Genomic DNA, 26,171 nt, shown 5'->3' with positions numbered 1-26,171 from the left:
TTCCACAATAAAAAGCAAAAAAAACCCAAAAAAACCCAGGAGAATTGCCAATTATAGAACATTCATAAAAAATGTTATAAAGATGTTTGAATGAGGTAAATCTATATGCACTCACTAGGAAATGTGATATGTTGCTAAGCAATATATTATATAGCATAGATTAAAATCCTCACCACTGAGTTCTTGGGATATTAAAGCTAGTTTCATCATTCTAAAACTTCAGCTCCTTCATAGGCAAATTAGAGATGATAATATTTATTAACTGTTGTGAGAATTGAGAACAATTTACATTCAAGAGCTGTGCACAGAAGAACATGGCCCATGGTAAGCATTCAAAAAAAAAAAAAGCCAGCAGTACTATTACTGAAAACTTAAGTAACAAAAAATACCTCTTGTATGATCCCATTTTTGTAAAAAAAAAAAAAGATTATTTATAACATGTGTACATATATAAGTTTACACAGGCATAACATGAAGTCAGGAAGGATACATTCCAAATCGTTAATAGTCATGGCTGAGGGTGGGTGGTGGTGCAGGAAGTAGAAGGCAGGATGGCTGTGAATAGAGACACTTACTTCTTGCACACTTAAGTCATGTTTGAATTTACTACACAATCTGGTAGTTTTAAAATGTCTTACACATAAAATTTTAAAAAAGCTTTGCTTTAGTCTGTCTAACACTGCGTCAGACAAAAAGGTTTAGGGTCTGAAGAATTCTTTGCTTTCTCCTGAATCTGAGTTTATAATATAGTTTCTTTGTCAGCACTGTTGTAGATTTCCTGAAAATTAGGAACACTGAAAACAAAATGTCAATTAAAGCCAAGTTAGACTGGTTTCTATAGCATCTACCATTAGCATTATTTAGTAAGGTGAGAGTGGTTCCTATTATGTCTGCTGACACATTAAGCATACAATATTTAATATTCTATTTTCAATGACTTTCTATTGTCAATACCATGTAACTGGAATCTCAGGATTCCCACACACATACGTAACATTTGGCATGCAAATACTGAAGTTATTACATGGAGGAAACAAAACATAATTAACAAAAGATTAAAATTCACAAAGCTTTGTAAGTTCTTACTTGAAAAATGTTCTTGGTCGACACCATTACTACTTCCCACTATGTTGCAGAACTGTGTATTTGTTATCAAATTGTGCATCCCAAGAATAGCTATAAATATAGAAAAAGAATGTTATTTTATACCCCCAAATTTCTATCAATGATTTTAATATTCTCTAGACATTTTCATATTCAATTAAACACACATTTTGTAGCACCAAGAAGGAGACAACATGATTTAAAAAAATCCCCTACAATCTCCTTCTTATCAATACCCTTGTACTTTCTCCCCACTTCTGAATTTATACGCAGCTGGAGCCAGCTTGACCCTAAATGTAAACCTGTGCTTAGCTCCATCTGGTGGCCAAGAGAGAAAATGGAAATGATCTACTGCTATCCATCCACCCTTCTCACAATGTTTCTCCAAACAGAATGAGATAAAAAACAGATTTTTCAACTTAACCTTGACTGTTAATATTAATTTACATTTGTACTTCAGCTGAGAGCAGCGTACTAAAAAGCACAGTTGAATTCTCACATTTAAGATTAAAATCACATCCCTTAGGACTAGAAATAAATGTGGTTTTGTTTTGCTGCCCTTTTGCACAAATGAGGCAGAAGCTACTACTGTACTGGCCCATTCCATTCTGATGAATGTACTGTTTACAAATTCATTAGTCCTCAGCCCCCCAGGGAATAAGATACCTGCTCCAGTTATGGTACCACACCCTGACTGTCCTCTTGTTAATTCTTGGGGTTATTTGGTACTAAGATCTTCCCAGGCATCATATTTTTCTGTCTAGGAAAATGGGTGTTGGTGGAGGTAGCTGGGGGCAGACACTGGTCCAGATAAGAAATGGGTAGTGAAAAATCACAGGGAGGTTTGCAGTTCCATCTCACTGCAGAAAAGTTAGGAAAGTGGGATGATAGCTCAGGACTGACTATTTTATCTAATTTCAAGTTACCCATGTCTGGGTCTTCTGATAAAATGGGATAGCAGTTGACCTTGGAGATGGCTTTTAGCTGAGCACTGGCTGATGAAAGTCTTTTATAAAGACTTTCAAAGATGGCAAGAAGGGGGAAAAAAGACATCCAATAATCAATAAATTCCATTAACATTAAAATTTGATCACTAAGAGAATTAAAAAAAACAAAATCCTTTATGTCAGATTTATAGTGTCAAAAACAAAGCCAAATATATGGTTACATATTCAGGAGCACTTCGCTAGGCAAAGACAGCATTTGTGTAGTGAATACAGGTGTGTGTTGGCATTTTCCCCCTCTATTCTCACTCACAAATTAGTTTATTTTAGGAGATACCTGCGAGGTCACACAATTCTGTATCAGAAGCACTTGTCAAAGCTTCTTCTAGTTCTGGATCAAGAGATACTTTTTCTTCTGTAAAAGTCTGTACAGGTTTCTGTTTGGGGATAAATATTTTCCCTGTAAAATAAAGCAGTTTGTTAATTTCACTATTACTGCTAGTAACTCATTACCATTTTGTTCTAACAGAAATTATTAGAAGTATGTACAACTGAAGCTGAAATAAAAAATCAAGATTAACATCTACAACATATATATGTATGGCTGAGTCCCTTTGTTGTTCACCTGAAGCTATCACAGCATTTTTAATCAGTGATATCCCCCAAAATAAATATAATTAAGAACTTAAAAAATAAATAAGGAAAGCAAAAAAAAATTATCATCTACAATAATTGTTTCATCTTCAGCATGTATTTATAAGTTTCCAATGCAACATTCTGGCCATAAGAGTCAGAACCAAAAAAAAAAAAAAAAATGAACTGAGAAATTTTCCCATTTGTGAAAGTAAAATAGGCTCTTTTTGGAGTAAGTGAAGGTGCTCAGTCATGTCCGACTCTTTGCGACCCTGTGGACTGTAGCCCACCAGGCTTCTCCACCCATGGGATTCTCCAGGCAAGAATACTGGAGTGGGCTGCCATTTCCTTCTCCAGGGGATCTTCCCAACCCAGGGATCGAACCCAGGTCTCCTGCATTGGAGGCAGACACTTTAACCTCTGAGCCACCAGGGAAGATGCTTTTTGGAGTAATAATGAGCCACTGTACAAATATTAAAAAAAAACTAAATCATAAAAAATCTATGAACAGATTAAGGAAATAAAACAATTCACTTGCTTACTCTTAAGCCAAGAATTGGTAGAGTCCCTTGGGGGATGGCAGAGGCAATTCAACTTCCAAAAATTTGGACTTCCCTGGTGATGCAGTGGTTAAGAATCTGCCTGCCAATGCAGGGAACACGTGTTCAGTGTTGAGGAAGATGCCACGTGGCACAGAGCAGCTAAGCCTGTATACCAAACTACTGAAGCCCTTGAGCCCCAGAGCCTGGGCTCTGCAACAAGAGAAGCCACCGCAGTGAGAAGCCTGTGCACCACAAGGAAGAGTCGCCCCACTTGCCCCAACTAGAGAAAGCCCTTGCACAGCAAAGAAGATCCAATGCAGCCAAAAATAAATAAATACATTTTTTAAAACTTCCAAAAATTTAAGTTCTAATTGAAAAGAGATTTCTGTATGTACTGAGTGGTCATCTGAAACCTTCTGGCACTGTTCTTCTAAGCCTTGTTGGACAGTAACAAGGTTACTTAAGAAAATAGTTCTTCTAGAAACCCATAGTTCTTGGTATGTGAAAATTTGATATTTTATTACCATATGTTCAATGAAAAAATGAAAATGTGAAAGGAAGGGAAAATGATAATGATAAAACTGCAGCACAAGAGACCATAGCAAAAATCAACAAAGCCAAAAGCTGGTTCTTTGAAAGGATAAATAAAATTGACAAACCATTAGCCAGACTCTTCAAGAAGCAAAGAGAGAAAAATCAAATCAATAAAATTAGAAATGAAAATGGAGAGATCACAACAGACAACACAGAAATACAAAGGATCATAAGAGACTACTATCAGCAACTATATGCCAATAAAATGGACAACGTGGAAGAAATGGACAAATTCTTAGAAAAGTACAATTTTCCAAAACTGAACCAGGAAGAAATAGAAAATCTTAACAGACCCATCACAAGCACGGAAATTGAAACTGTAATCAGAAATCTTCCAGCAAACAAAAGCCCAGGTCCAGACAGCTTCACAGCTGAATTCTACCAAAAATTTCGAGAAGCGCTAACACCTACTAACACCTATCCTACTCAAACTCTTCAGAAAATTGCAGAGAAGGTAAACTTCCAAACTCATTCTGTGAGGCCATCACCCTAATACCAAAACCTGACAAAGATGCTACAAAAAAAGAAAACTACAGGCCAATATCACTGATGAACATAGATGCAAAATCCTCAACAAAATTCTAGCAATCAGAATCCAACAATACATTATGAAGATCATACACCATGACCAAGTGGGATTTATCCCAGGAATGCAAGGATTCTTCAACATCCACAAATCAATCAATGTAATCCACCACATTAACAAATTGGAAAAAAAAAGCCATATGATTATCTCAATAGATGCAGAGAAGGCCTTTGACAAAATTCAACATCCATTTATGATAAAAACTCTCCAGAAAGCAGGAATAGAAGGAACATACCTCAACATAATAAAAGCTATATATGACAAACCCACAGCAAACATTATCCTCAATGGTGAAACATTGAAAGCATTTCCCCTAAAGTCAGGAACAAGACAAGGGTGCCCACTTTCACCGCTACTATTCAACATAGTTTTGGAAGTTTTGGCCACAGCAATCAGAGCAGAAAAAGAAATAAAACGAATCCAAACTGGAAAAGAAGAAGTAAAACTCTCACTGTTTGCAGATGACATGATCCTCTACATAGAAAACCCTAAAGACTCTACCAGAAAATTACTAGAGCTAATTAATGAATATAGTAAAGTTGCAGGATATAAAATCAACACACAGAAATCCCTTGCATTCCTATACACTAATAATGAGAAAGTAGAAAAAGAAATTAAGGAAACAATTCCATTCACCATTGCAATGAAAAGAATAAAATACTTAGGAATATATCTACCTAAAGAAACTAAAGACCTATATACAGAAAACTATAAAACACTGATGAAAGAAATCAAAGAGGACACTAATAGATGGAGAAATATACCATGTTCATGGATCGGAAGAATCAATATAGTGAAAATGAGTATACTACCCAAAGCAATTTACAAATTCAATGCAATCCCTATCAAGCTACCAGCAATATTTTTCACAGAACCAGAACAAATAATTTCAAGATTTGTATGGAAATACAAAAAACCTCGAATAGCCAAAGCAATCTTGAGAAAGAAGAATGGAACTGGAGGAATCAACTTGCCTGACTTCAGGCTCTACTACAAAGCCACAGTCATCAAGACAGTATGGTACTGGCACAAAGACAGAAATATAGATCAATGGAACAAAGTAGAAAGCCCAGAGATAAATCCACACACATATGGACACCTTATCTTTGACAAAGGAGGCAAGAATATACAATGGAGCAGACAATCTCTTTTAACAAGTGGTGCTGGGAAAATTGGTCAACCACTTGTAAAAGAATGAAACTAGATCACTTTCTAACACCGCACACAAAAATAAACTCAAAATGGATTAAAGATCTAAATGTAAGACTAGAAACTATAAAACTCTTAGAGGAGAACATAGGCAAAACACTCTCCAACATAAACCACAGCAGGATCCTCTATGATCCACCTCCCAGAATTCTGGAAATAAAAGCAAAAATAAACAAATGGGATCTAATTAAAATTAAAAGCTTCTGCACAACAAAGGAAAATATAAGCAAGGTGAAAAGACAGCCTTCTGAATGGGAGAAAATAATAGCAAATGAAGCAACGGACAAAAAACTAATCTCAAAAATATACAAGCAACTTATGTAGCTCAATTCCAGAAAAATAAACGACCCAATCAAAAAATGGGCCAAAGAACCAAACAGACATTTCTCCATAGAAGACATATGGATGGCTAACAAACACATGAAAAGATGCTCAACATCACTCATTATTAGAGAAATGCAAATCAAAACTACAGTGAGGTACCACTTCACACCAGTCAGAATGTCTGTGATCCAAAAATCTCAAGCAATAAATGCTGGAGAGGGTGTGGAGAAAAGGGAACCCTCTTACACTGTTGGTGGGAATGCAAACTAGTACAGCCACTATGGAGAACAGTGTGGAGATTCCTTAAAAAATTGCAAATAGAACTGCCTTATGACCCAGCAATCCCACTGCTGGGCATACACACCGAGGAAACCAGAATTGAAAGAGACACATGTACCCCAATGTTCATCGCAGCACTGTTTATAATAGCCAGGACACGGAAACAACCTAGATGTCCATCAGCAGATAAATGGGTAAGAAAGCTGTGGTACATATACACAATGGAGTATTACTCAGCCGTTAAAAAAGAATACATTTGAATCAGTTCTGATGAGATGGATGAAACTGGAGCCGATTATACAGAGTGAAGCCAGAAAGAAAAACACCAATTCAGTATACTAACACATATATATGGAATTTAGAAAGATGGAAATGATGACCCTGTATATGAGACAGCAAAAGAGACACAGATGTGTAGAGCAGACTTTTGAACTCAGAGGGAGAGGGAGAGGCTGAGATGATTTGGGAGAATGGCATTGAAACATGTATAATATTATGTAAGAATCAAATCACCAGTCTATGTCAGATGCAGGATACAGCATGCTTGGGGCTGGAACACGGGGATGACCCAGAGAGATGTTATGGGGAGGGAGGTGGGAGGGGGGTTCATGTTTGGGAACGCATGTACACCCATGGTGGATTCATGTCAATGTATGGCAGAACCAATACAGAATTGTAAAGTAAATAAAGTAAAAAAAAAAACCAACAACAAAAAAAACTGCAGCACAAGCTGACCAAACAAGATATACTTACACACAGTGGGACCAAGTTACCAAGACTGCCTCTCATTTAGTTCCTGAGAGAGGTAAAAATTACGAAAGTGAAAGAGGAGAGTGAAAAAGTTGGCTTAAAGCTCAACATTCAGAAAATTAAGATCATGGCATCTGGTCCCATCACTTCATGGCAAATAGATGGGGAAACGGTGGAAACAGTGTCAGACTTTATTTTGGGGGGCTCCAAAATCACTGCAGATGGTGACTGCAGCCATGAAATTAAAAGACGCTTACTCCTTGGAAGAAAAGTTATGACCAACCTAGATAGCATATTCAAAAGCAGAGACATTATTTTGCCAACAAAGGTCCGTCTAGTCAAGGCTATGGTTTTTCCAGTTGTCATGTATGGATGTGAGAGTTGGACTGTGAAGAAGGCTGAGCGCCGAAGAATTGATGCTTTTGAACTGTGGTGTTGGAGAAGACTCTTGAGAGTCCCTTGGACTGCAAGGAGATCCAACCAGTCCATTCTGAAGGAGATCAGCCCTGGGTGTTCTTTGGAAGGAATGATGCTAAAGCTGAAACTCCAATACTCTGGCCACCTCACGCAAAGAGTTGACTCATTGGAAAAGACTCTGATGCTGGGAGGGATTGGGGGCAGGAGGAAAAGGGGACGACAGAGGATGAGATGGCTGGATGGCATCAACTGACTCGATGGAGGTGAGTCTGAGTGAACTCTGGGAGTTGGTGATGGACAGGGAGGCCTGGCGTGCTGTGATTCATGGGGTCGCGAAGATCGGACATGACTGAGCAACTGAACTGAACTGAATCTAGGAAGGCCTTTACAGGTGTGTCTTCACAGAAGTTCAATTATTTTCTTTTCTATCAGAAAATTACCAGGAAAATATGAGGCCATGTGGCTGGTAAATCTATGCAGTGTTCTATCAAAAGAAATATTTGTGGGCTTAATAATCAGGGCAGTGAGTGTTGTTTATTCTTATTCAAGGTAAACAGCAATCAGTGTAACTCATAAGGAAACCTCCCACAATGCACACTGCTCCCAGGAATCTGGCCAAAGCTTGTCAGGTATTTTCAGCTAAGCCCATCTAAAATATCTTAATTTCTGATATTATATTTCTTATTTTTTAGTATTTCCATTTCTTATTTAAAAAAAAAACAACAAAATAAAACAGTTTCCATTTTTCTGCTGAAATTCCTCATCTGTTCATACATGTGGTGACCTTGTCCACCAGATCTGGTATTTCTGTCAGAAAGTCTCTGACTCGTAACACCAATATCTGGATCACCTCTGGGTCTTCTATTGACTGTCTCCTTGATTATGGGCCACACATGTCTTAAGATCTTTGATTTTGTGTTGGGCGTTTTTGTAGAAAAGTATAGCAGAGACTAAAGGAAATGATATTTGTCCCCAGAAAGGGGCATGCCCCTCAGGTCAAGACTGAAGTTATATGCTTTACAGTTGAGCTGGACTTGGGCTTTTTGTTGCAACTTTAGTTTGATTCATTTCCTCGCTTGAGGAAAGATCAGGACTTAATCTTCAGCAAGGCCTGGCATTAGAGCTCCGGTGAGATTTTGAGAGCTCTGAGATGCCTGCTTCTTTCAGCCCTGCTCTCGTGTTGTCTGCTCTACACTTTGTGAAGGTGGAGGTGGGCTGAACGGGATTTCTCTCAGTTCTCCTCTCTCTTTCTCTCAATCTCCTGAGCTAAAACCATACCTCGGGAGTTTTCTCTCAGCTGTGCTTCCCTGCCTTGGTTCTTGCAGTAGGATCCCTAACACAGACGAAGACCTAAAGGGCAGTGTAGTCTCACTCTATCTCACGCAGTGCACTGTGCAGCATGGTAGCCACTGGCCACATGTGACTAGGCTTAAATTAATTAAAATAAAAATTCAGCTTCTCAGTCACACTAGCTACATCAGGCTACTAGCTGCCACACTGGTTAGCACAGATCCTGAACACTTCCATCATGGCAGGAAGTTCTAGTGGACCGAACTTTATAACTATAAGCCATTTAGTTATACAGACTATAACTTCACTGGTTTACACTCTATCATGTTAGCCCATACACAGCCATTAGAAATTTAAAAATTCTCCTTATTCCTCTCTATGGTGCTTTCTGCCTTTTTCCTATATTTCAGTCAGGAAAGAAGGCAGAGAGAGGGTCACTTCTCTTATGGAAGACTTACCACTTTCTGGAGTGACTAAGATTTGTGTCTTCAAGCTCTCTGGTATTTTTTTTTTTTTTTAACTGTGATTATGTAGTTTATATTGCTTGTTTTGGTGAGAATAAGAAATTTCTTGCAACTTCCTACATCTGAATTAGAAGTCTTTTAAGCAAACTATAATTCACTTATATTAGTAAGGAAGCTTTCAACTGCATGTAACAGAATACCCAATTCAAAGTGGTTTAAACTGGCGCTTCTCAAGCTTTAACGTGCACGTCATCCATCTAGTGATCTTATTAAAGTGCAGACTCATGCAGTAGGTCTGACGCAAGCACTAAGAACCTGTATTTCTAACCAGCCTCCCAGGTGTCCAGTGATCTACAGATCACTCTCAAAGCACCAAGGGTTCGAACAGTAAGTATTTCTATCTCATTTAATAACTCCACAGGGAGGTGGCTGAAGGTTTAGTTCAGTAGCTCAATGTTGACATAAAAAATTCAGGCTATATTTTCTCTTTGACTATAACCAGCATGGAGGCCTTTGTTCTCAGGCCATTAGTCTCAAGATGATCTTTGTAACAGTATATATCACAACCTCATGCAGCAAAGTCATGACAGGAAGGAAGGGAACTTTCTCAACTGCTAACTGTTGTTAAGGAAAACTGTCTGACAGATTCCTCCGCTGGTCTCACTGACCAGCGCTGGGGCCATGCCTCCCTGCAAGAGTAGCTAGAAAAGCAACATCTGGCCTTTTCAGTCTATTTCAGAGATGGATTCTGCCAGCAAGAAAGAAAGGATTTGTGAATGGTTGTTAAACAGAAAACATTTGTCCCAATACTGAACCAGATGAAGTACTGTGCTCCCTTAATTCCCTGAACATTTCACTATAGCTACACTTACACATTTGGCATGTCTGTCTGTCCTCTGTGAGCTTTCCAATGTTCTGGTCCAATCCCACACTCTTGCCTTGCTCATAACAGGCAATTCAATTTACTGAATAATTTGGTGATCACCTCCAGCTCAGTTTCCTCATTGTATAAACTATAACCTAAATACCCTGGTTCAAAGTTACATGGCAGAGTGAGCACAAGAACACGGGTTCCCAAACTCTCAACCCAGTAATTTTTCCAATAAACTGGTGGTTTATCAAACTTAACCCTTTAGCAGTGGACATTTCAACTCAAATCCCTATCTCTATGGCAGTAGTGAATTGAAAGTCACTTAGTCGTGTCCGACTCTTGCAACCCCATGGACTGTAGCCTGCAAGGTTCCTCTGTCCATGGGATTCTCCAGGCAAGAATACTGGAGTGGGTTGCCATTTCCTTCTCTAGGGGATCTTCCCGATCCAGGAATCAAACCCATGTCTCCTGCATTGCAGGCAGATTCTTTACTGACTGAGCTAGGAGGGAAGCGCCCATCTATATGGTAGAACATAATTAATCTTAGCATCAAATTTTGGAATTCTGGTGATTATTAGATAATCTTTTATCATTAGTTCACAGGCAAAGGCAAATCCAAATAATAACATCCTGATAATTCCATAACACTTTTCACAGTGGCTGATGTAACAAAGTGGCATACAATTCAGATGGTATGCCTTTAAATGCCATTTCAGGATAATTATATTTTCCTGAGCAAAATCTTATCAGGACTTTCAAATGTCTATCACCATGGCTAATGCTGGCTGCACAGTGGATTCACCTGGACAATTTTGATAAATTCTGATGTCCAAGTCCCAACACCCCACCCCACCCACTGAGATTCTGATTTAATTGGTCTGATGTGCTGTATGGGACATTTGGATTTTCAAAAGCTCTCTAGGAATTCTAATGCATAGCAGCCAATGTCAAGAACCACTGGATTATAGTATTCACTTGGTAAACAAAACTACATAAACTATCAAATAGCTGCCCACATCTTATTCTAGGGACCAATGGAATCTAAAGTGTTACAAAACTCTAAAATGTTTATTTTTGTAATCCTTACCTACAGGCCATAAAGGCATTATTCATATCTAATTTTTCCCCAAAAACCTTTGCTAATACTTACAAATACAAAATGAATCTCATCAGAAGAAACAACAAAGCAAAACAAAATTTCCAAGGACTTAGGGAAATTCTGTGACAGAATTTTGCTTAATTTATACAGCTGTGAAATAATTTGATGCCTCCTCTGATACTCCTCTACTTAATTTCTCTGTATGTAGAGATTTTTGCTGTAGCAGTATTTCGTTTACACAGTTTTGTGCTTTTAACAATACAAAAAATAATCATTTCATATTTCTTCATGATTAGTTTAACATGAATACACTGTAAGAATACTTTGATGAGTATGTATAAAATCTTACAGAAAACTAAAAGAAAATATCTCTAAAAAAGGATAAAACAGGCAGAACTTAAGTTTAGTATTATGAATACAAAACCTAAGGAGTCCTCCCCAAATTGATTTACAGACTTAAACAATCCCTTGAACAAATCTCAGCTACTTGCAGAAAGTGACAAGGTAACACTAAAATTCATGTAGAAATCCAAGGAACCCAGAATAGCCAAATCATCTTGAAAAAGGAGAACAAAGCTGAAGGATTCACACTTTCCAATTGAAAAACTTAATACAGAGTTATTGTAATTAAGATAGTGTTTTGATGTACAAGGGAAGACATTTACATCAATGAAACAGGGTTCAGAACCCAGAAATAAATTAGTGTATTTATGGTCAATTGAATTTCTATCAATACAAGGATATTAAGACAGTTCAATTGAGCAAGAGTTGTCTTTTCAACAAATGGTGCTGGGACAATAGCAAAAGAACAAAGTTGGACCCTTATATCTTATACCATACAAAAATAATAATTCAAAGTGAACTACAGATCTAAATATCAGAGCTAAAACTATAGCACTAAAAAAACAAAAACATAAGAGTAAATCTCCATGATCTTGAATTAGGCGATGATTTTTTAGATATAACACAAAAAAGTACAAGCAACAAAAGAAAAAATAAATTGGACTATATAAAAATCTGAAACTTTTGTGGGACAACTGACACCACCAAGAATGTGAAAAGGTAAGCTCTGGAATGAGAGAAACCAATTTCAAATTACATATGTGATAAAAAATCTAGAATATACAAAGAATATTTATCAATAATAAATCAAATATTGACTGACAAAAATCAGGAATAAAAAGACATCAATTTAAAAATAGGCAAAGGGTTTGAAGAAACATTTATCTGAAGAAGATATCAGATGTCTAAGAGCACAAGAAAAAATGCTCAATACCATCAGTCATTAGGATAATGCAAATCAAAACCACAATGAGTGTTATCACTTCACAGCTACAAAGATGGCTATAATCAAAAAGACAAGAGTTGACCAGGATGGAGAGAAATCAGAACCCTAATACTGGTAGTGGAAATGTAAAATGGCGCAGTCACTTTAGAAAACAAATTGGCAGTTCTTCAAATTGTTAAAAACAGTCACCATATGACCCAGCAATTTCACTGGTAGGTGTAAATAGCAACTTGTACACAGGAAAACGGAAAGCAGGCTGTGTGCTCAGTCGCTCAGTCGTGTCCGACTCTGCGACCGCACAGTTTTCTTAGCAAAAATACTGGAGTGGACTGTCATTTCCTCCTCCAGGGGATCTTCCCGACCCAGGGATAGAGCCCGCAGAATTGGCAGGCGGATTCTTTACCACTGCGCCACCTGGGAATCACAAATGTTCACAGCGGCATCATTCGTAACAGCTAAAAAGTTGAAACAACCCAAACGTTCATCAACTGATGAACGGATACACAAAGTGTGTGTTTCCATACAAGGAAATATTATTGATCCATATAAAAAGGAATGAAGCACTGATGCCTACTAAAACACAGATGAAACTCCCAACCCAAACATCAGGCTAAGTGAAGGGAATCAGTCAGAAACACATATTGTATGATTCCATTTATTTGAAATGTCCAGAACAGGTAAATTTAGAGAAAAAGTTGATGAGTGGTCTCCTAGGGCTGGAGCGTTTCAGTGAGGAGTAGAGACTGGCTGCTCATGGTTTAAGGTTTCTTTCAGGGATAATAAAAACGTTCTAAACTTAAGACTATTGATCGTGACACAACTCTGTGAATGTACTAAAAATCATTGAGTTGTACAGTTTACATGGGTAAATTTTATGATATGGGTTGCATCTTAATAAAGATGTTTTTTTAAAAAAAACACTAAGGGACTGCAAGGAGATCCAACCAGTCCATCCTAAAGGAGATCAGTCCTGGGTGAACTCCAATAGTTTGGCCACCTGATGCGAAGAGCTGACTCATTTGAAAAGACCCTGACGCTGGGAAAGATTGAGGGCAGGAGGAGAAGGGGATGACAGAGGATGAGATGTTTGGATGGCATCACCAACTCAATGGACATGGCTTTGGTTGGACTCTGGGGGTTGGTGATGGACAGAGAGGCCTGGTGTGCTGTGGTTCATGGGGTTGCAAAGAGTTGGACACGACTGAGCGACTGAACTGAACTGAACTGAAGGGGCTGCTATATTAAATAAGGGCTTTTTGTTGTTGTTGTTGTTTTGAGTAAATTTATATTTGGCCCCCTAAATTATAAAGATTTAAAAAAAGGTAATTTTCTGAGACACATTCAGCCAGACAGTGTGTGTGTCAAAATAAGCTGTTTTCTGAGAACTACATAGTTAACAAACTGCTTGATCAATTCCATATTAACAGAAAATGCCTTTGTAAACATGGGTGTTCATTTAGTCTCATATAAATGAGATTTAAGTTACAAATCTTAATTACTAAGAGATGCTGATAAATAGATCTCCATTATAACAATTAATGTGATATGTGCCCTCGATATCTTACAGAATGAGTGAAACGCTCAGCTTTTATTCGATGTACAATTATTATGTAGGGGTGTAAAGGGGTGTGTGTGTTTGCAGTGCATAGGGAAACGCATAAATTTGATACTACTTTTATCCAAAACCATCTGTTAACAAACTTCCTTAGTATACTATTTCATTACGATCATCTTCCTTCTGATGTGTTTTTTCAAATCATGGATTCTCAATCTCATTCTGATAAAATGATTTAACACATATAAAGCAACTGGTATACAGTAAACACAATAGACCCATGTTAGTTCTTTATTCTTATTTTCTCTGGAATTTCTTGCATGTGTATGTTGGAGAGATAGAGAGCATTTTCCAAAAACAATCCTGAAGTACTGAAAACCATTAAGTCCCAAGTGTCTACATCCATGATTCTTTAATTCAGAAAATGAAGATTGGCTAGGCATGGATATTTTTGAAAATGCTCCCTATATGGTTCTTACTTTTATCTACTCATGTTGATAAAGTGGTAATCCATATAATTACAGCTCTTAAAAGATTAGGATGATAATCTGTACTAATTTTACCTTTTCTCTCCTTGAAGTATGGTCAGAAAGCCTGACTTCTAACTTTTAATATTTGTATTTATTTGAAATAATACAATGTCTAAAAAAAACGGCTATTCACTTCTATTCTTCAGTATACAGCATTCTATCTGACAACTTTAATTTCCTTATTTAACAAAGCAATGTCTAAAACGATTTTTTTAAAACTGAAATTAGAGTTCTTTACATTGTAGCAAAATATGAAAATAAGGAATGATAAGATCATAAAAAAATCTTTCACCACTCCCAAATGCAATAAAAGAAAAGCAAGGCTATGACTCTTGGTTGCTAAGAATGTTAAAATAGCTCAGTAATGTTTCTGCAACTACAAAATGGCAGCTAAGGAAATAGAAGAAACCAAGATAAAATTTATATAATAGTAGCTGAAATGTAGGCATTTATCCAGACTGTGTTTGTGCCAAGAGGAGAAAAGAAAAAAAAAAAAAAAGGAATATTTTGCCAAGACCCTTGTTATTGTTCCAAAAATCAATAAAATATTATGAACCATATTAATTTTATTGCCAGGACCTTTCTTCAAAAGTCTTCATCTCTTCTGCTCTGATATCAAGTTACAACTACCAGAATGTTAAATATTGTCTTTGTCATGGTCCCATCCTTGCTCAGTATATAAAAGGTACAATAAATAGAAACAGTCATCTCTTAGTTATTTCATTTCTAAAGAGAAAGGCCCTAGCTAATTTTGCTACATGTATGTTTATAAGCTACACTGTTCCAGGAAAGATTTAAGGGAACTCGGCCACTATAATGTCCACAGGGGATTTTGGGACAGCTTTTTGATAGGAAGTGTACAAACCTGAAATCAAACAAATCAAAGGACCAGGGGGCAGATTCTGGAGAGGAATTTTTGTTTTGACCCAGTAGCACCCATGACACCTGCTCAATATTACAATATGATCACCAATAAATGCCTCTTTTTTTGGTAATTAAAAAAATGTTTTATTTATTTAATTTCTGGCTGTACTGGGCCCAGTGCACAGACTTCTCATTGTGGTAGCTTCTCTTGTTGCAGCCTACAGGCTCTAGGGCGTGGATCAATAGTTGTGGTGCACAGACAGCTGCTCTGCAGCATGAGGGATCTTCCTGGACCAGGGGTCAAACTCATGTCCCCTGCATTGGCAGGCAGATTTCCAAACACTGGATCACCAGGGAAGTCCCAATAAATTCCTCTTTATTCAACAAATGCTTAGTGAGCTTGTATAGTCTAGTTAATGACCCAGAAAGACAGCATAAGGAAAATAAGAGATTCTTTACTTTGAGGAACTTATACTCTAGTTGAGGAAATTATGTATCTATAGTATGTGATTCTGGAGTCTTCCGTTTCTGGCCAACATGGAGGAATAGGGTCAGGATTTACCCATGATTGCATGCCAAAAAGGGCAAAATATAAGGAAGAAGTTTTGAAGACACTGATCATCAGGCAAAAAAAAACCAGTGATTCCTAAGAGGTGAGAAACAGCGTGAGCGCCGTGACTGCCCAGGTTACTGCCTGAAGAAAAGAACCCAGGCTGCAGCACAGGGAAGAACCCAGGTAGAGCCTGGGGAACTCTGAACCAAGGAGACGCAGCTGAGGTCCAGAAAGACGAGGGCAGTCAGTGCTTATAGGACAGGGCATCAGAGAGGGAAGAGCTACACAGAGAGCACACTCTGGAGATTTGCAGAGGGCTGCCTTTTAACATTCAGCACGGATCAGCACATGTGAGTCATGAAACTACCTTGGGCCAACGAAAAAAACCACTGAAAAGATTAGAAATAACAGTGCACAGGCTCATGCAGGGCTGGGCATAGAACGTGCTCCCACTGACCAGCCTGGAAAACCTCAATTCACAGGGCGCTGGGTTCAGTTCAGTCGCTCAGTCGTGTCCGACGCTTTGTGACCCTATGGACTGCAGCACGCCAGGCCTCCCTGTCCATCACCAACTCATGGAGTTTACTCAAACTCATGTCCATTGAGTCGGTGATGCCATCCAACCATCTCATCCTCTGTCGTCCCTTTCTCTTCCCGCCGCCTTCAATCTTTCCCTGCATCAAGGTCTTTTCTTTTCTTTTTTTAATTTTAATTTTTACTTTATTTTACTTTACAATACTGTATTGGTTTTGCCATACACTGACATGAATCCACCACAGGTGTACATGAGTTCCCAATCCTGAACCCCCCTCCCTCAAGGTCTTTTCAAATGAGTCAGTTCTTCACATCAGGTGGCCAAAGTATTGGAGTTTCAGCTTCAGCATGAGTCCTTCCAATGAATATTCAGGACTGATTTCCTTTAGGATGGACTGGTTGGATCCCTGTGCTGTCCAAGGGACTCTCAAGAGTCTTCTCCAACACCACAGTTCAAAAGCATCAATTCTTCAGCTCAGGGGGTAGGGAACTCAGAAGGGTCTCCCTTGCCTCAGTAGTGGAGAAACGATGAGCCCTAAACTGAACACAGCTCTAGTCTCACCTAACAAATCTTAAAAAGCAAGACCCCAAAGGATCAAATTGTTTCCAAGTAACTTAATCATGTCTCAGAATGAAACTCAAGAACTATTTGTAGGTCAAATATCCTGCAGTCAAAAAGTTAAAATTCATAATGTCTGGCATTCAATAAAAATTACCAGCATGCAAAGCAGGGGAATTCAATCCATAACAGAAAGAAAACAATGTATTAAAACTGACTTGGCAATGACAAATGATAAAATTAGCAGGTAAGGATATTAAAATAGTTACTATATTGCACACATTCATATGTTTTCATATGTTCAAAAGGTTATGTAGAGACATGGAAGATATGAAACCAAAAAAAAAGGAAAAGGAACAAAAACTGACAGGACAAATAGAAAAGGATATACTATGCTGCTGCTGCTAAGTCACTTCAGTTGTGTCCGACTCCGTGTGACCCCATAGATGGCAGCCCACCAGGCTCCCCCGTCCCTGGGATTCCCCAGGCAAGAATAGTGGAGTGGGTTGCCATTTCCTTCTCCAATGCATGAAGGTGAAAAGTGAAAGTGAAGTCACTCAGTCGTGCCCGACTCTTAGCAACCCCATGGACTGCAGCCTACCAGGCTCCACCGTCCATGGGATTTTCCAGGCAAAAGTACTGGAGTGGGTTGCCATTGCCTTCTCCATATACTATGCTAACACTAATCAAAAGAAAGCAATATTGGTTATATTAATATCAGATAAAGTAGATTTCAGAGCAAGAACATTACCAGGGATAAAGAAGGTCACTTAATAATGACAAAATGGGCAATTCATCAAGAGGATATAACAAGCTTAAATCAATTAAAATGAAAAACCTAATATTAGAGCCTCACAGTGCAAGATTCTGGAGCAACAAAAATCAAAATTCTGCAGTATGTAAATTATATACAGACACATTGGAGGGAAAGGAATATCCAGAGCAGGTATGTTTATTCAGGGGAAGTTTTCCATAAAACATGAATGATGAATAGTCCATCAGGCTAACTAGTAGTGAGAGAAATCATTCAAAAGATACAGTGACCAGTCTGCAAAGGGGATGCCTGCATCTGCATGAGTAATTTAAGTAGCCCAGTCTACTGGGCTGAGAAGACCACTTTCTAGAGGTATATAAATGACATTTACAACTCACAAAACTTGAGCATAAAAATAGACTCAGTCTTTATTCTGAATTTAGTGGAAAACAACTGCCTACTGCCAGTTACATAATCCTGCTGATTGATTTAGGCAGTTTATAATTATGATCTTTCTGGTTTAACTAAGGAATCAGATCTGCCTTTTCTCCACAAGGAAATCATATTCTCAGCAAGATGAGAGAAGCATCTTTCAGAAAAGAGTGACTATAGTAAGTTTTCTGGAAGGCTAAGGTAACTGTGAATAAAGAATCTGGAAAGTTTATGAGAAACCCTTAGTTTAAGTTTAATCGGTTAAATTCACCTTTAGTTAGTTAAACAGAGCAGGGCATAGGAGATTCTTGAGAAGAAAACCCAAGGGCATTCCTTTATCTGGAGAGGAAGGGAAATCAACAGAAAGAAGAGATGTCCACCCTAAGGGCCAACTTAGAGTACAGGCGTGTTCTTCAAGGAGAGGAGGAACCCAAACTGTGGGCATCAGTGGCTCGAATAGAGGAATTCTTTGATGGTGCACTGGAGTGAGTGTACAAAGTACAATACACTCCAGTCTATGAAATAAGAGAAAAATGAGGGGAAAAAAGTCTTAGGCTAGGCTAGATTAGGGGAAGTGTGATATTAGAAGTGGGGAGGAAGACTCCTAGCAAAGCAAAGTGAAGTGAGAGTCTGTAAGAAATACTGAAAACTGAGTTTAAATATTCCTCTAAGTGTCAAATCCATGGCCAGGCTCTAAGCCTTATCTATCCTTGAGACAGAATACTCAATGTATATAAAAAGAAGATGAGAAATAATGACCAGTCAAAACTCTGCATTTCCAACATTCTCAAGAGTAAGAAAGAGCTGCATGAATATTCTCCTTCGCCCTTAGTCTATGCCTCAGTTACATCTTTTGTGACATTTCAAGGAGAAAGAGGTAAAAAGCTTCCCAACATTTTAACATGTACCTTCAACTAAAAGGAGAATTACATTACAATTATGCTGTTTTAATTTTCCTAAATATTTAGTTTCTCAACATTCTGAACATAGTAGGCTCATAAGGAAGATATTCCCATTAATCTTTACCAAGATTACTTGATACCATGACACCATTCCTACCTTGAGCTGGTTAGATTTCAGTTAGTCAGTTCAGTCACTCAGTAGTGTTCGATCCCATGGACTGCAGCATGTCAGGCTTCCCTGTCCATTACCAACTCCTGGAGTTTACTCAAACTCATGTCCATGAGTTGGTGATACCATCTAACCATCTCATCCTCTGTTACTCCCTTCTCCTCCTACTTCCAATCTCTCCCAGCATTAGGGTCTTTTCCAATGAGTCAGTTCCTTGCATCAGGTGGCCAAAGTATTGGAGTTTCAGCATCAGTCCTTCCAATGAATATTCAGGACTAATTTCCTTTAGGATGGACTGGTTGGATCTCCTGGCTGTCCAAAGGACACGCAAGAGTCTTCTCCAACACCACAGTTCAAAAGCAGCAATTCTTCAGCGCTCAGCTTTCTTTATAGTCCAACTCTTACATCCATACACGACTACTGGAAAAATCATAGCCTTGACTAGATGGAAGTTTGTTGGCAAAGTAATGTCTCTGCTTTTCAATATGCTGTCTAGGTTGCTTTTCTTCTAAGGGGCAAGCATCTTTTAATTTCATAGTTGCAGTCACCAACTGCAGTGATTTTGGAGCCCCCCAAAATAAAGGCTGTCACTGTTTCCCCATCTATTTGCCATGAAGTGGTAGGACCAGATGCCATGGTCTTAGTTTTCTGAATGTTGAGTTTTAAGCCAACTTTTTCACTCTCCTCTTTCACTTTCATCAAGAGGCTCTTTAGTTCTTTGCTTTCTGCCATAAGGGTGGTGTAATCTGCATATCTGAGGTTATTGATATTTTCCCCAGGAATCTTGATTCCAGGTTGTGCTTCATCCAGCCTGGCATTTTGCATGATGTACTCTGCATATAAGTTAAATAAGCAGGGTGACAATATACAGCCTCGACATACTCCTTTCCCAATTTGGAATCAGTCCATTGTTCCATGTCTGGTTCTAACTGTTGCTTCCTGACCTGCATACAGATTTCTCAGGAGGCAGGTAAGGTGGTTTGGTAATCTCTTGAAGAATTTTCCACAGTTTGTTGTGATCCACAGAGTCAAAGGCTTTGGCATAGTCAATAAAGCAGAAGTAGATGTTTTTCTGGAACTCTCCTGCTTTTTCGATGATCCAGCAGATGTTGGTAATTTGATTTCTGGTCCTCTGCCTTTCCTAAATCCAGCTTGAAATCTGGAAATTCTAGGTTCACGTACTGTTGAAGCCTAGCTTGGAGAATTTTGAACATTACTTTGCTAGCATGTAAGATGAGTGCAATTGTGTGGCAGTTTGAGCATTCTTTGGCATTGGAATGAAAACTGACCTTTTCCACTCCTGTGGCCACTGCTGAGTTTTCCAAATTTGCTAGCATATTGAGTGCGGCACTTTCACAGCATCATCTTTTAGGAATTGAAATAGCTCAACTGGAATTCTATCACCTTCACTAGCTTTGTTTGCAGTGATGCTTCCTAAGGCCCATTTGACTTCACTTTCCAGGATCAGCACAAGACGGTTAGATTTAGATGACCTAATAGATGTATATTGTGGATTCTACTGTAAACAATGTACTTAAAAACAATCTTTAATATATCTTTTGACAGCTGTGCCTTATTAGCTGCCTAATACCTTCTTCTTGCTGTCAAAAAAAACTACAATTATTAATAGCAGAACATTTATTAGTGTAGGACAAAACATTCCTCAAATGCATTGAAGATATAATGCCTTAAAATTCACCTAATTAGGATTAACTCCTCCTTCTCAGATTTTGACCTATGCTTTTAATTCCATACAATGTACAACTACAATTATTTCACAAATCACAAACTGAAATTACTAATTTATTTCTATATAACAACCCTCAAGTATTCTTACTCTGTAGGTCTTTTCAAGGCATTTTGAGATGATCCAGAAAGATGAAATTTGGCATGAGTATACAGTTTTTGTTCATGGTCAAAAAGAAAAATCATGAAATGTCTAATTTTCAATTTTATGGGGATTCCCTTTCATCACACTAGTTCTGTACAATTTTAGCCCCAGAAAGACAGTGTGCCTTTAAGTGAAAAAGTAACAAGTATAATTAATCATCATCTAGTCTCAGAATATGAGAAAGTAGTTGGATAACTATTCCTTTTAGCAGTTTCCAATTTTCTTCCTTAAAGAATTGAGTCACCTGATTGATCTTTTAAAATAATTTACAATGAAAGATTCCTATGGGATTCTAGAAAGAGCTGGAAGGAGCTCAAGAAACTGAGTGAATTGCTATAACATTCCCTGGCACAGAAAGCTAATTCTGCCAGTAGGGACTGAACTCTAAGACCAGTCATCTTAGTAAGAAAAATGATTTAGAGACTAATGGCACATTTTATAGATTCTTATCTAGTCTGAGCACAGCAGAAAAGTAAAATGCTTTTATTTATTAATAGGTTTGCAAAATTGTTTTAAGAAGAACCAGGAGAACCTCTTCCATCTAGGAAGACATCCTTCATCTGAAAGTCTATCTCCTGTGAAATAAGGCATTAAAAAACCTGGGACTCAACCCAGGTATTCAGGTAACAGCTTAAAAAAAACAAACTTCTAAATTTTCAGAGCTAAGGAGGGGATTCACATTTAGCTTGATTAGAAGGTATGCTAACACGATGTAGATAATTTATTCTGAATGTGATCAAGATCTTGGGGATGAGACCCAAAGAAAGGAAGGCAGATTAGTGACTATGGACAACCAAGGCCAACTAACTTAAGGATGAGATCCAGGGTGGCTTTAAAAAGCCTAGAGCCCTCTTTTAGCTGTATTTCAAAACAGAGCTCTGTAACCAAAGTTCCCCAACTGATGAAGACAAACTTGCCCTTCCTTAGGTCTAAGACACTTGTAACATGGTTGCTAAGGCTTGGCTCCATCAAGTGTGAGTGGTAGTGTTTTCTTCCACCAGTATCTTTGGGTTTTCCTGATGGTCCAATGGTTAAGAATCTACCTTACAATGCATGGGACACCAGTTCGATTCCTAAGATCACACATCAGTCAGTTTAGTCGCTCACTTGTGTCTGACTCCTTGAGACCTGATGAATCACAGCACGCCAGGCCTCCCTGTCTGTCACCAACTCCCGGAGTTCATTCAAACTCATGTCCATCTAGTAGGTGAGGCCATCCAGCCATCTCATCCTCTGTCATCCCCTTCTCCTCCTGCCCCCAATCTCTCCCAGCATCAGGGTCGTTTCCAGTGAGTCAACTCTTCGCATGAGGTGGCCAAAGTATTGGAGTTTCAACTTCAACATCAGTCCCTCCAATGAATCCCCAGGACTGATCTCCCTTAGGATGGACTGGTTGGATCTCCTTGCAGTCCAAGGGGACTCTGAAGAGTCTTCTCCAACACCACAGTTCAAAAGCATCAATTCTTTGGCGCTCAGCCTTCTTTACAGTCCAACTCTCACGTCCATACATGACCACAGGAAAAACCATAGCCTTGACTAGACGGACCTTTGTTGGCAAAGTAATGTCTCTGCTTTTGAATATGCTATCTAGGTTGGTCATAACTTTCCTTCCAAGGAGTAAGCATCTTTTAATTTCATGGCTGTAATCACCATCTGCAGTGATTTTGGAGCCCAAAAAGATAAAGTCAGCCAGTGTTTCCACTGTTGCCCTATTTGCCATGAAGTGATAGGACCAGTGGCCATGATCTTAATTTTCTGAATGTTGAGCTTTAAGCCAACTTTTTCACTCTCCTCTTTCACTTTCATCAAGAGGCTATTTAGTTCCTCTTCACTTTCTGCCATAAGGGTGGTGTCATCTGCATATTTGAGGTTACTGATATTTCCCCCAGCAATCTTGATTCCAGCTTGTGCTTCTTCCAGTCCAGCGTTTCTCATGATGTTCTCTACATAGAAGTTAAATAAGCAGGGTGACAATATACAGCCTTGATGTACTCCTTTTCCTATTTGGAACCAGTCTGTTGTTCCATGGCCAGTTCGAACTGTTGCTTCCTGACCTGCATACAGGTTTCTCAAGAGACCAGTCAGGTGGTCTGGTATTCCCATCTCTTTCAGAATTTTCCACAGTTTAGTGTGATCCACACAGTCAAAGGCTTTGGCATAGTCAATAAAGCAGAAATAGATGTTTTTTCTGGAACTCTCTTGCTTTTTCCATGATCCAGAGGATGTTGGCAATTTGATCTCTGGTTCCTCTGCCTTTTCTAAAACCAGCTTGAACTTCTGGAAGTTCACGGTTCATGTACTGCTGAAGCCTGGCTTGGAGAATTTTGAGCATTACTTTACTAGCATGTGAAATGAGTGCAATTGTGCGGTAGTTTGAGCATTCTTTGGCATTGCCTTTCTTTGGGATTGGAAAGAAAACTGACCTTTTCCAGTCCTGTGGCCACTGCTGAGTTTTCCAAATTTGCTGGCATACTGAGTGCAGCACATTTTCACAGCATCATCTTTCAGGATTTGAAATAGCTCAACTGGAATTCCATCTTCTCCACTAGCTTTGCTGGTAGTGATGCTTTCTAAGGCCCACTTGACTTCCCATTCCAGGATGTCTGGCTCTACATGAGTGATCACACCATCGTGATTATCCAGGTTGTGAAGATCTTTTTTGTACAGTTCTTCTGTGTATTCTTGCCATCTCTTCTGCTTCTGTTAGGTCCATACCATTTCTGTCCTTTATTGAGCCCATCTTTGCATAAAATGTTCCCTTGGTACGTCTAATTTTCTTGAAGAGATCTATAGTCTTTCCCATTCTGTTGTTTTCCTCTATTTCTTTGCATTGATCACTGAGAAAGGCTTTCTTATCTCTCCTCACTATTCTTTGGAACTCTGCATTCAGATGCTTATATCTTTCCTTTTCTCCTTTGCTTTTCACTTCTCTTCTTTTCATAGCTATTTGTAAGGCCTCCCCAGACAGCCATTTTGCTTTTTTGCATTTCTTTTCCATGGGGATGGTCTTGATCCCTGTCTCCTGTACAATGTCACGAACCTCCGTCCACAGTTCATCAGGCACTCTGTCTATCAGTTCTAGGCCCTTAAATCTATTTCTCACTTCCACTGTATAATCATAAGGGATTTGATTTAGGTCATACCTGAATGGTCTAGTGGTTTTCCCTACTTTCTTCAATTTCAGTCTGAATTTGGCAATAAGGAGTTCATGATCTGAGCCACAGTCAGCTCCCGGTCTTGTTTTTGCTGACTGTATAGAGCTTCTTCATCTTTGGCTGCAAAGAATATAATCAATCTGATTTCGGTGTTGACCATCTGATGATGTCCATGTGTAGAGTCTTCTCTTGTGTTGTTGGAAGAGGGTGTTTGCTATGACCAGTGCATTTTCTTGGAAAAACTCTATTAGTCTTTGCCCTGCTTCATTCCATATTCCAAGGCCAAATTTGCCTGTTACTTCAGGTGTTTCTTGACTTCCTACTTTTACATTCCAGTTCCCTATAATGAAAAGGACATCTTTTTTGGATGTTAGTTCTAAAAGGTCTTGTAGGTCTTCACAGAACCGTTCAACTTCAGCCTCTTCAGTGTTACTGGTTGGGGCATAGCCTTGGATTACCATGATATTGAATGGTTTGCCTTGGAAACGAACAGAGATCATTCTGTCGTTTTTGAGATTGCATCCAAGTACTGCATTTCGGACTCTTCTGTTGACCATGGCTACTTCATTTCTTCTAAGGGATTCCTGCCTGCAGTAGTAGATATAATGGTTCTCTGAGTTAAATTCACCCATTCCTTTCCATTTTAGTTTGCTGATTCCTAGAATGTCGACATTCACTCTTGCCATCTCCTGTCTGACCACTCCAATTTGCCTTGATTCATGGACCTGACATTCCAGGTTCCTATACAATATTGCTCTTTAGAGCATCAGACCTTGCTTCTATCACCAGTCACATCCACACACTGTGAAGCAATTAAGCCCATGCACTCAAAACTACTGAGCCTGAGCTCTAGAGCCCATAAGCTGCAACTACTGAGCCCACGTGACTCAAGAGTTTATGCTCTGCAACAAAGGAAGTCACTGCAATGAGAAGTCCACTCACCTCAACTAGAGAGGAGCCCCCATTTGCTGCAATCGGAGAAAGCCTGCATCAGCAGTGAAGATCCACCACAGCCAAAATATAAAATAAATCAATAAATCTTTAAAAACATACACACAGACACCTATGTTCTGTGGTTCTGAACCACTCCTTCATGACAGAGAATGGAAATCTCTTATTTGGTAACTACACAATATGATCCTGTACAATGATTACACTATAAAAGATTTTTAACACTGATTTCACTATATTCATGAACAAATTTGATCCTCTCAAAAACTATATGAAGTAGGCAGGGCAGATGTGCAGGTTATGTGAGTCCATCTACACAAATGTCAAAATAAGCAGAACTAATGACTATATTAAAAGTTATGATGGTGGTTTCCTTTGGGAAGAAGAAAGACAAGTGACTGGGAAGAAGCATGAAGGGATCTTCTGGAGGTGCTGATGTCTTGACCTGGCTGGTGATTACATGGGTATGCTCACTATATAGTTCATTGATTTGTATCCTCCTTATTTGGGCATATTCTGTAACCATGTTACACTTCAATAAAAAGTTTATTTTTTAAAATGATGTGGTACTAATCACTGCATCAAAGCTGCTTATAAGTAGAACTGAACAGACATATATGGTGAAAGAGCCAGTAAAAATACTGAATGTATTATAAAATGAAAACCACTAATTGTGAATGAAAAATTACTTTTTAATTCAGCCAGTTCCATTTATTTCATACCCCTTTACAATGCAAAGTAAAAAATAAGAAAAAAGGAAACAAAAACTTTTATAGTTAAGAATATTTTTTTCTATCATCACCATATTCCCCACCTCTATCATTTCTCCCTTTTGATATTTTCTTATTTTCCACAATTCTCCCCCTTCTTTCCTATCTCCTCTAACCCTCCAAGATCTTTTTCAAGATAACTGGAGATGATGAAACAA

At 38.6% G+C, this 26,171-nt stretch overlaps 1 protein-coding gene across 1 annotated transcript in view; it reads right to left on the bottom strand.

Moving 5' to 3' along the window:
* The window catches only part of TMOD3 (tropomodulin 3), a 98,667-nt gene that overhangs the window by 17,344 nt on the left and 55,152 nt on the right, over nucleotides 1-26,171 (bottom strand). Inside the window, exons 4-5 of the mRNA XM_068962602.1 lie at nucleotides 2,386-2,508; nucleotides 1,087-1,176 (exon numbers count right to left, since the gene is read on the bottom strand). Of these exons, the coding sequence (XP_068818703.1) occupies nucleotides 1,087-1,176; nucleotides 2,386-2,508 (213 nt within the window). The remainder of the gene's footprint in view (nucleotides 1-1,086; nucleotides 1,177-2,385; nucleotides 2,509-26,171) is intronic.

The sequence above is a fragment of the Capricornis sumatraensis genome, chromosome 2, assembly GCF_032405125.1.
Source record: "Capricornis sumatraensis isolate serow.1 chromosome 2, serow.2, whole genome shotgun sequence".
Lineage (NCBI taxonomy): Eukaryota > Metazoa > Chordata > Mammalia > Artiodactyla > Bovidae > Capricornis > Capricornis sumatraensis.
This window is presented reverse-complemented; position numbering and strand designations above follow the sequence as displayed.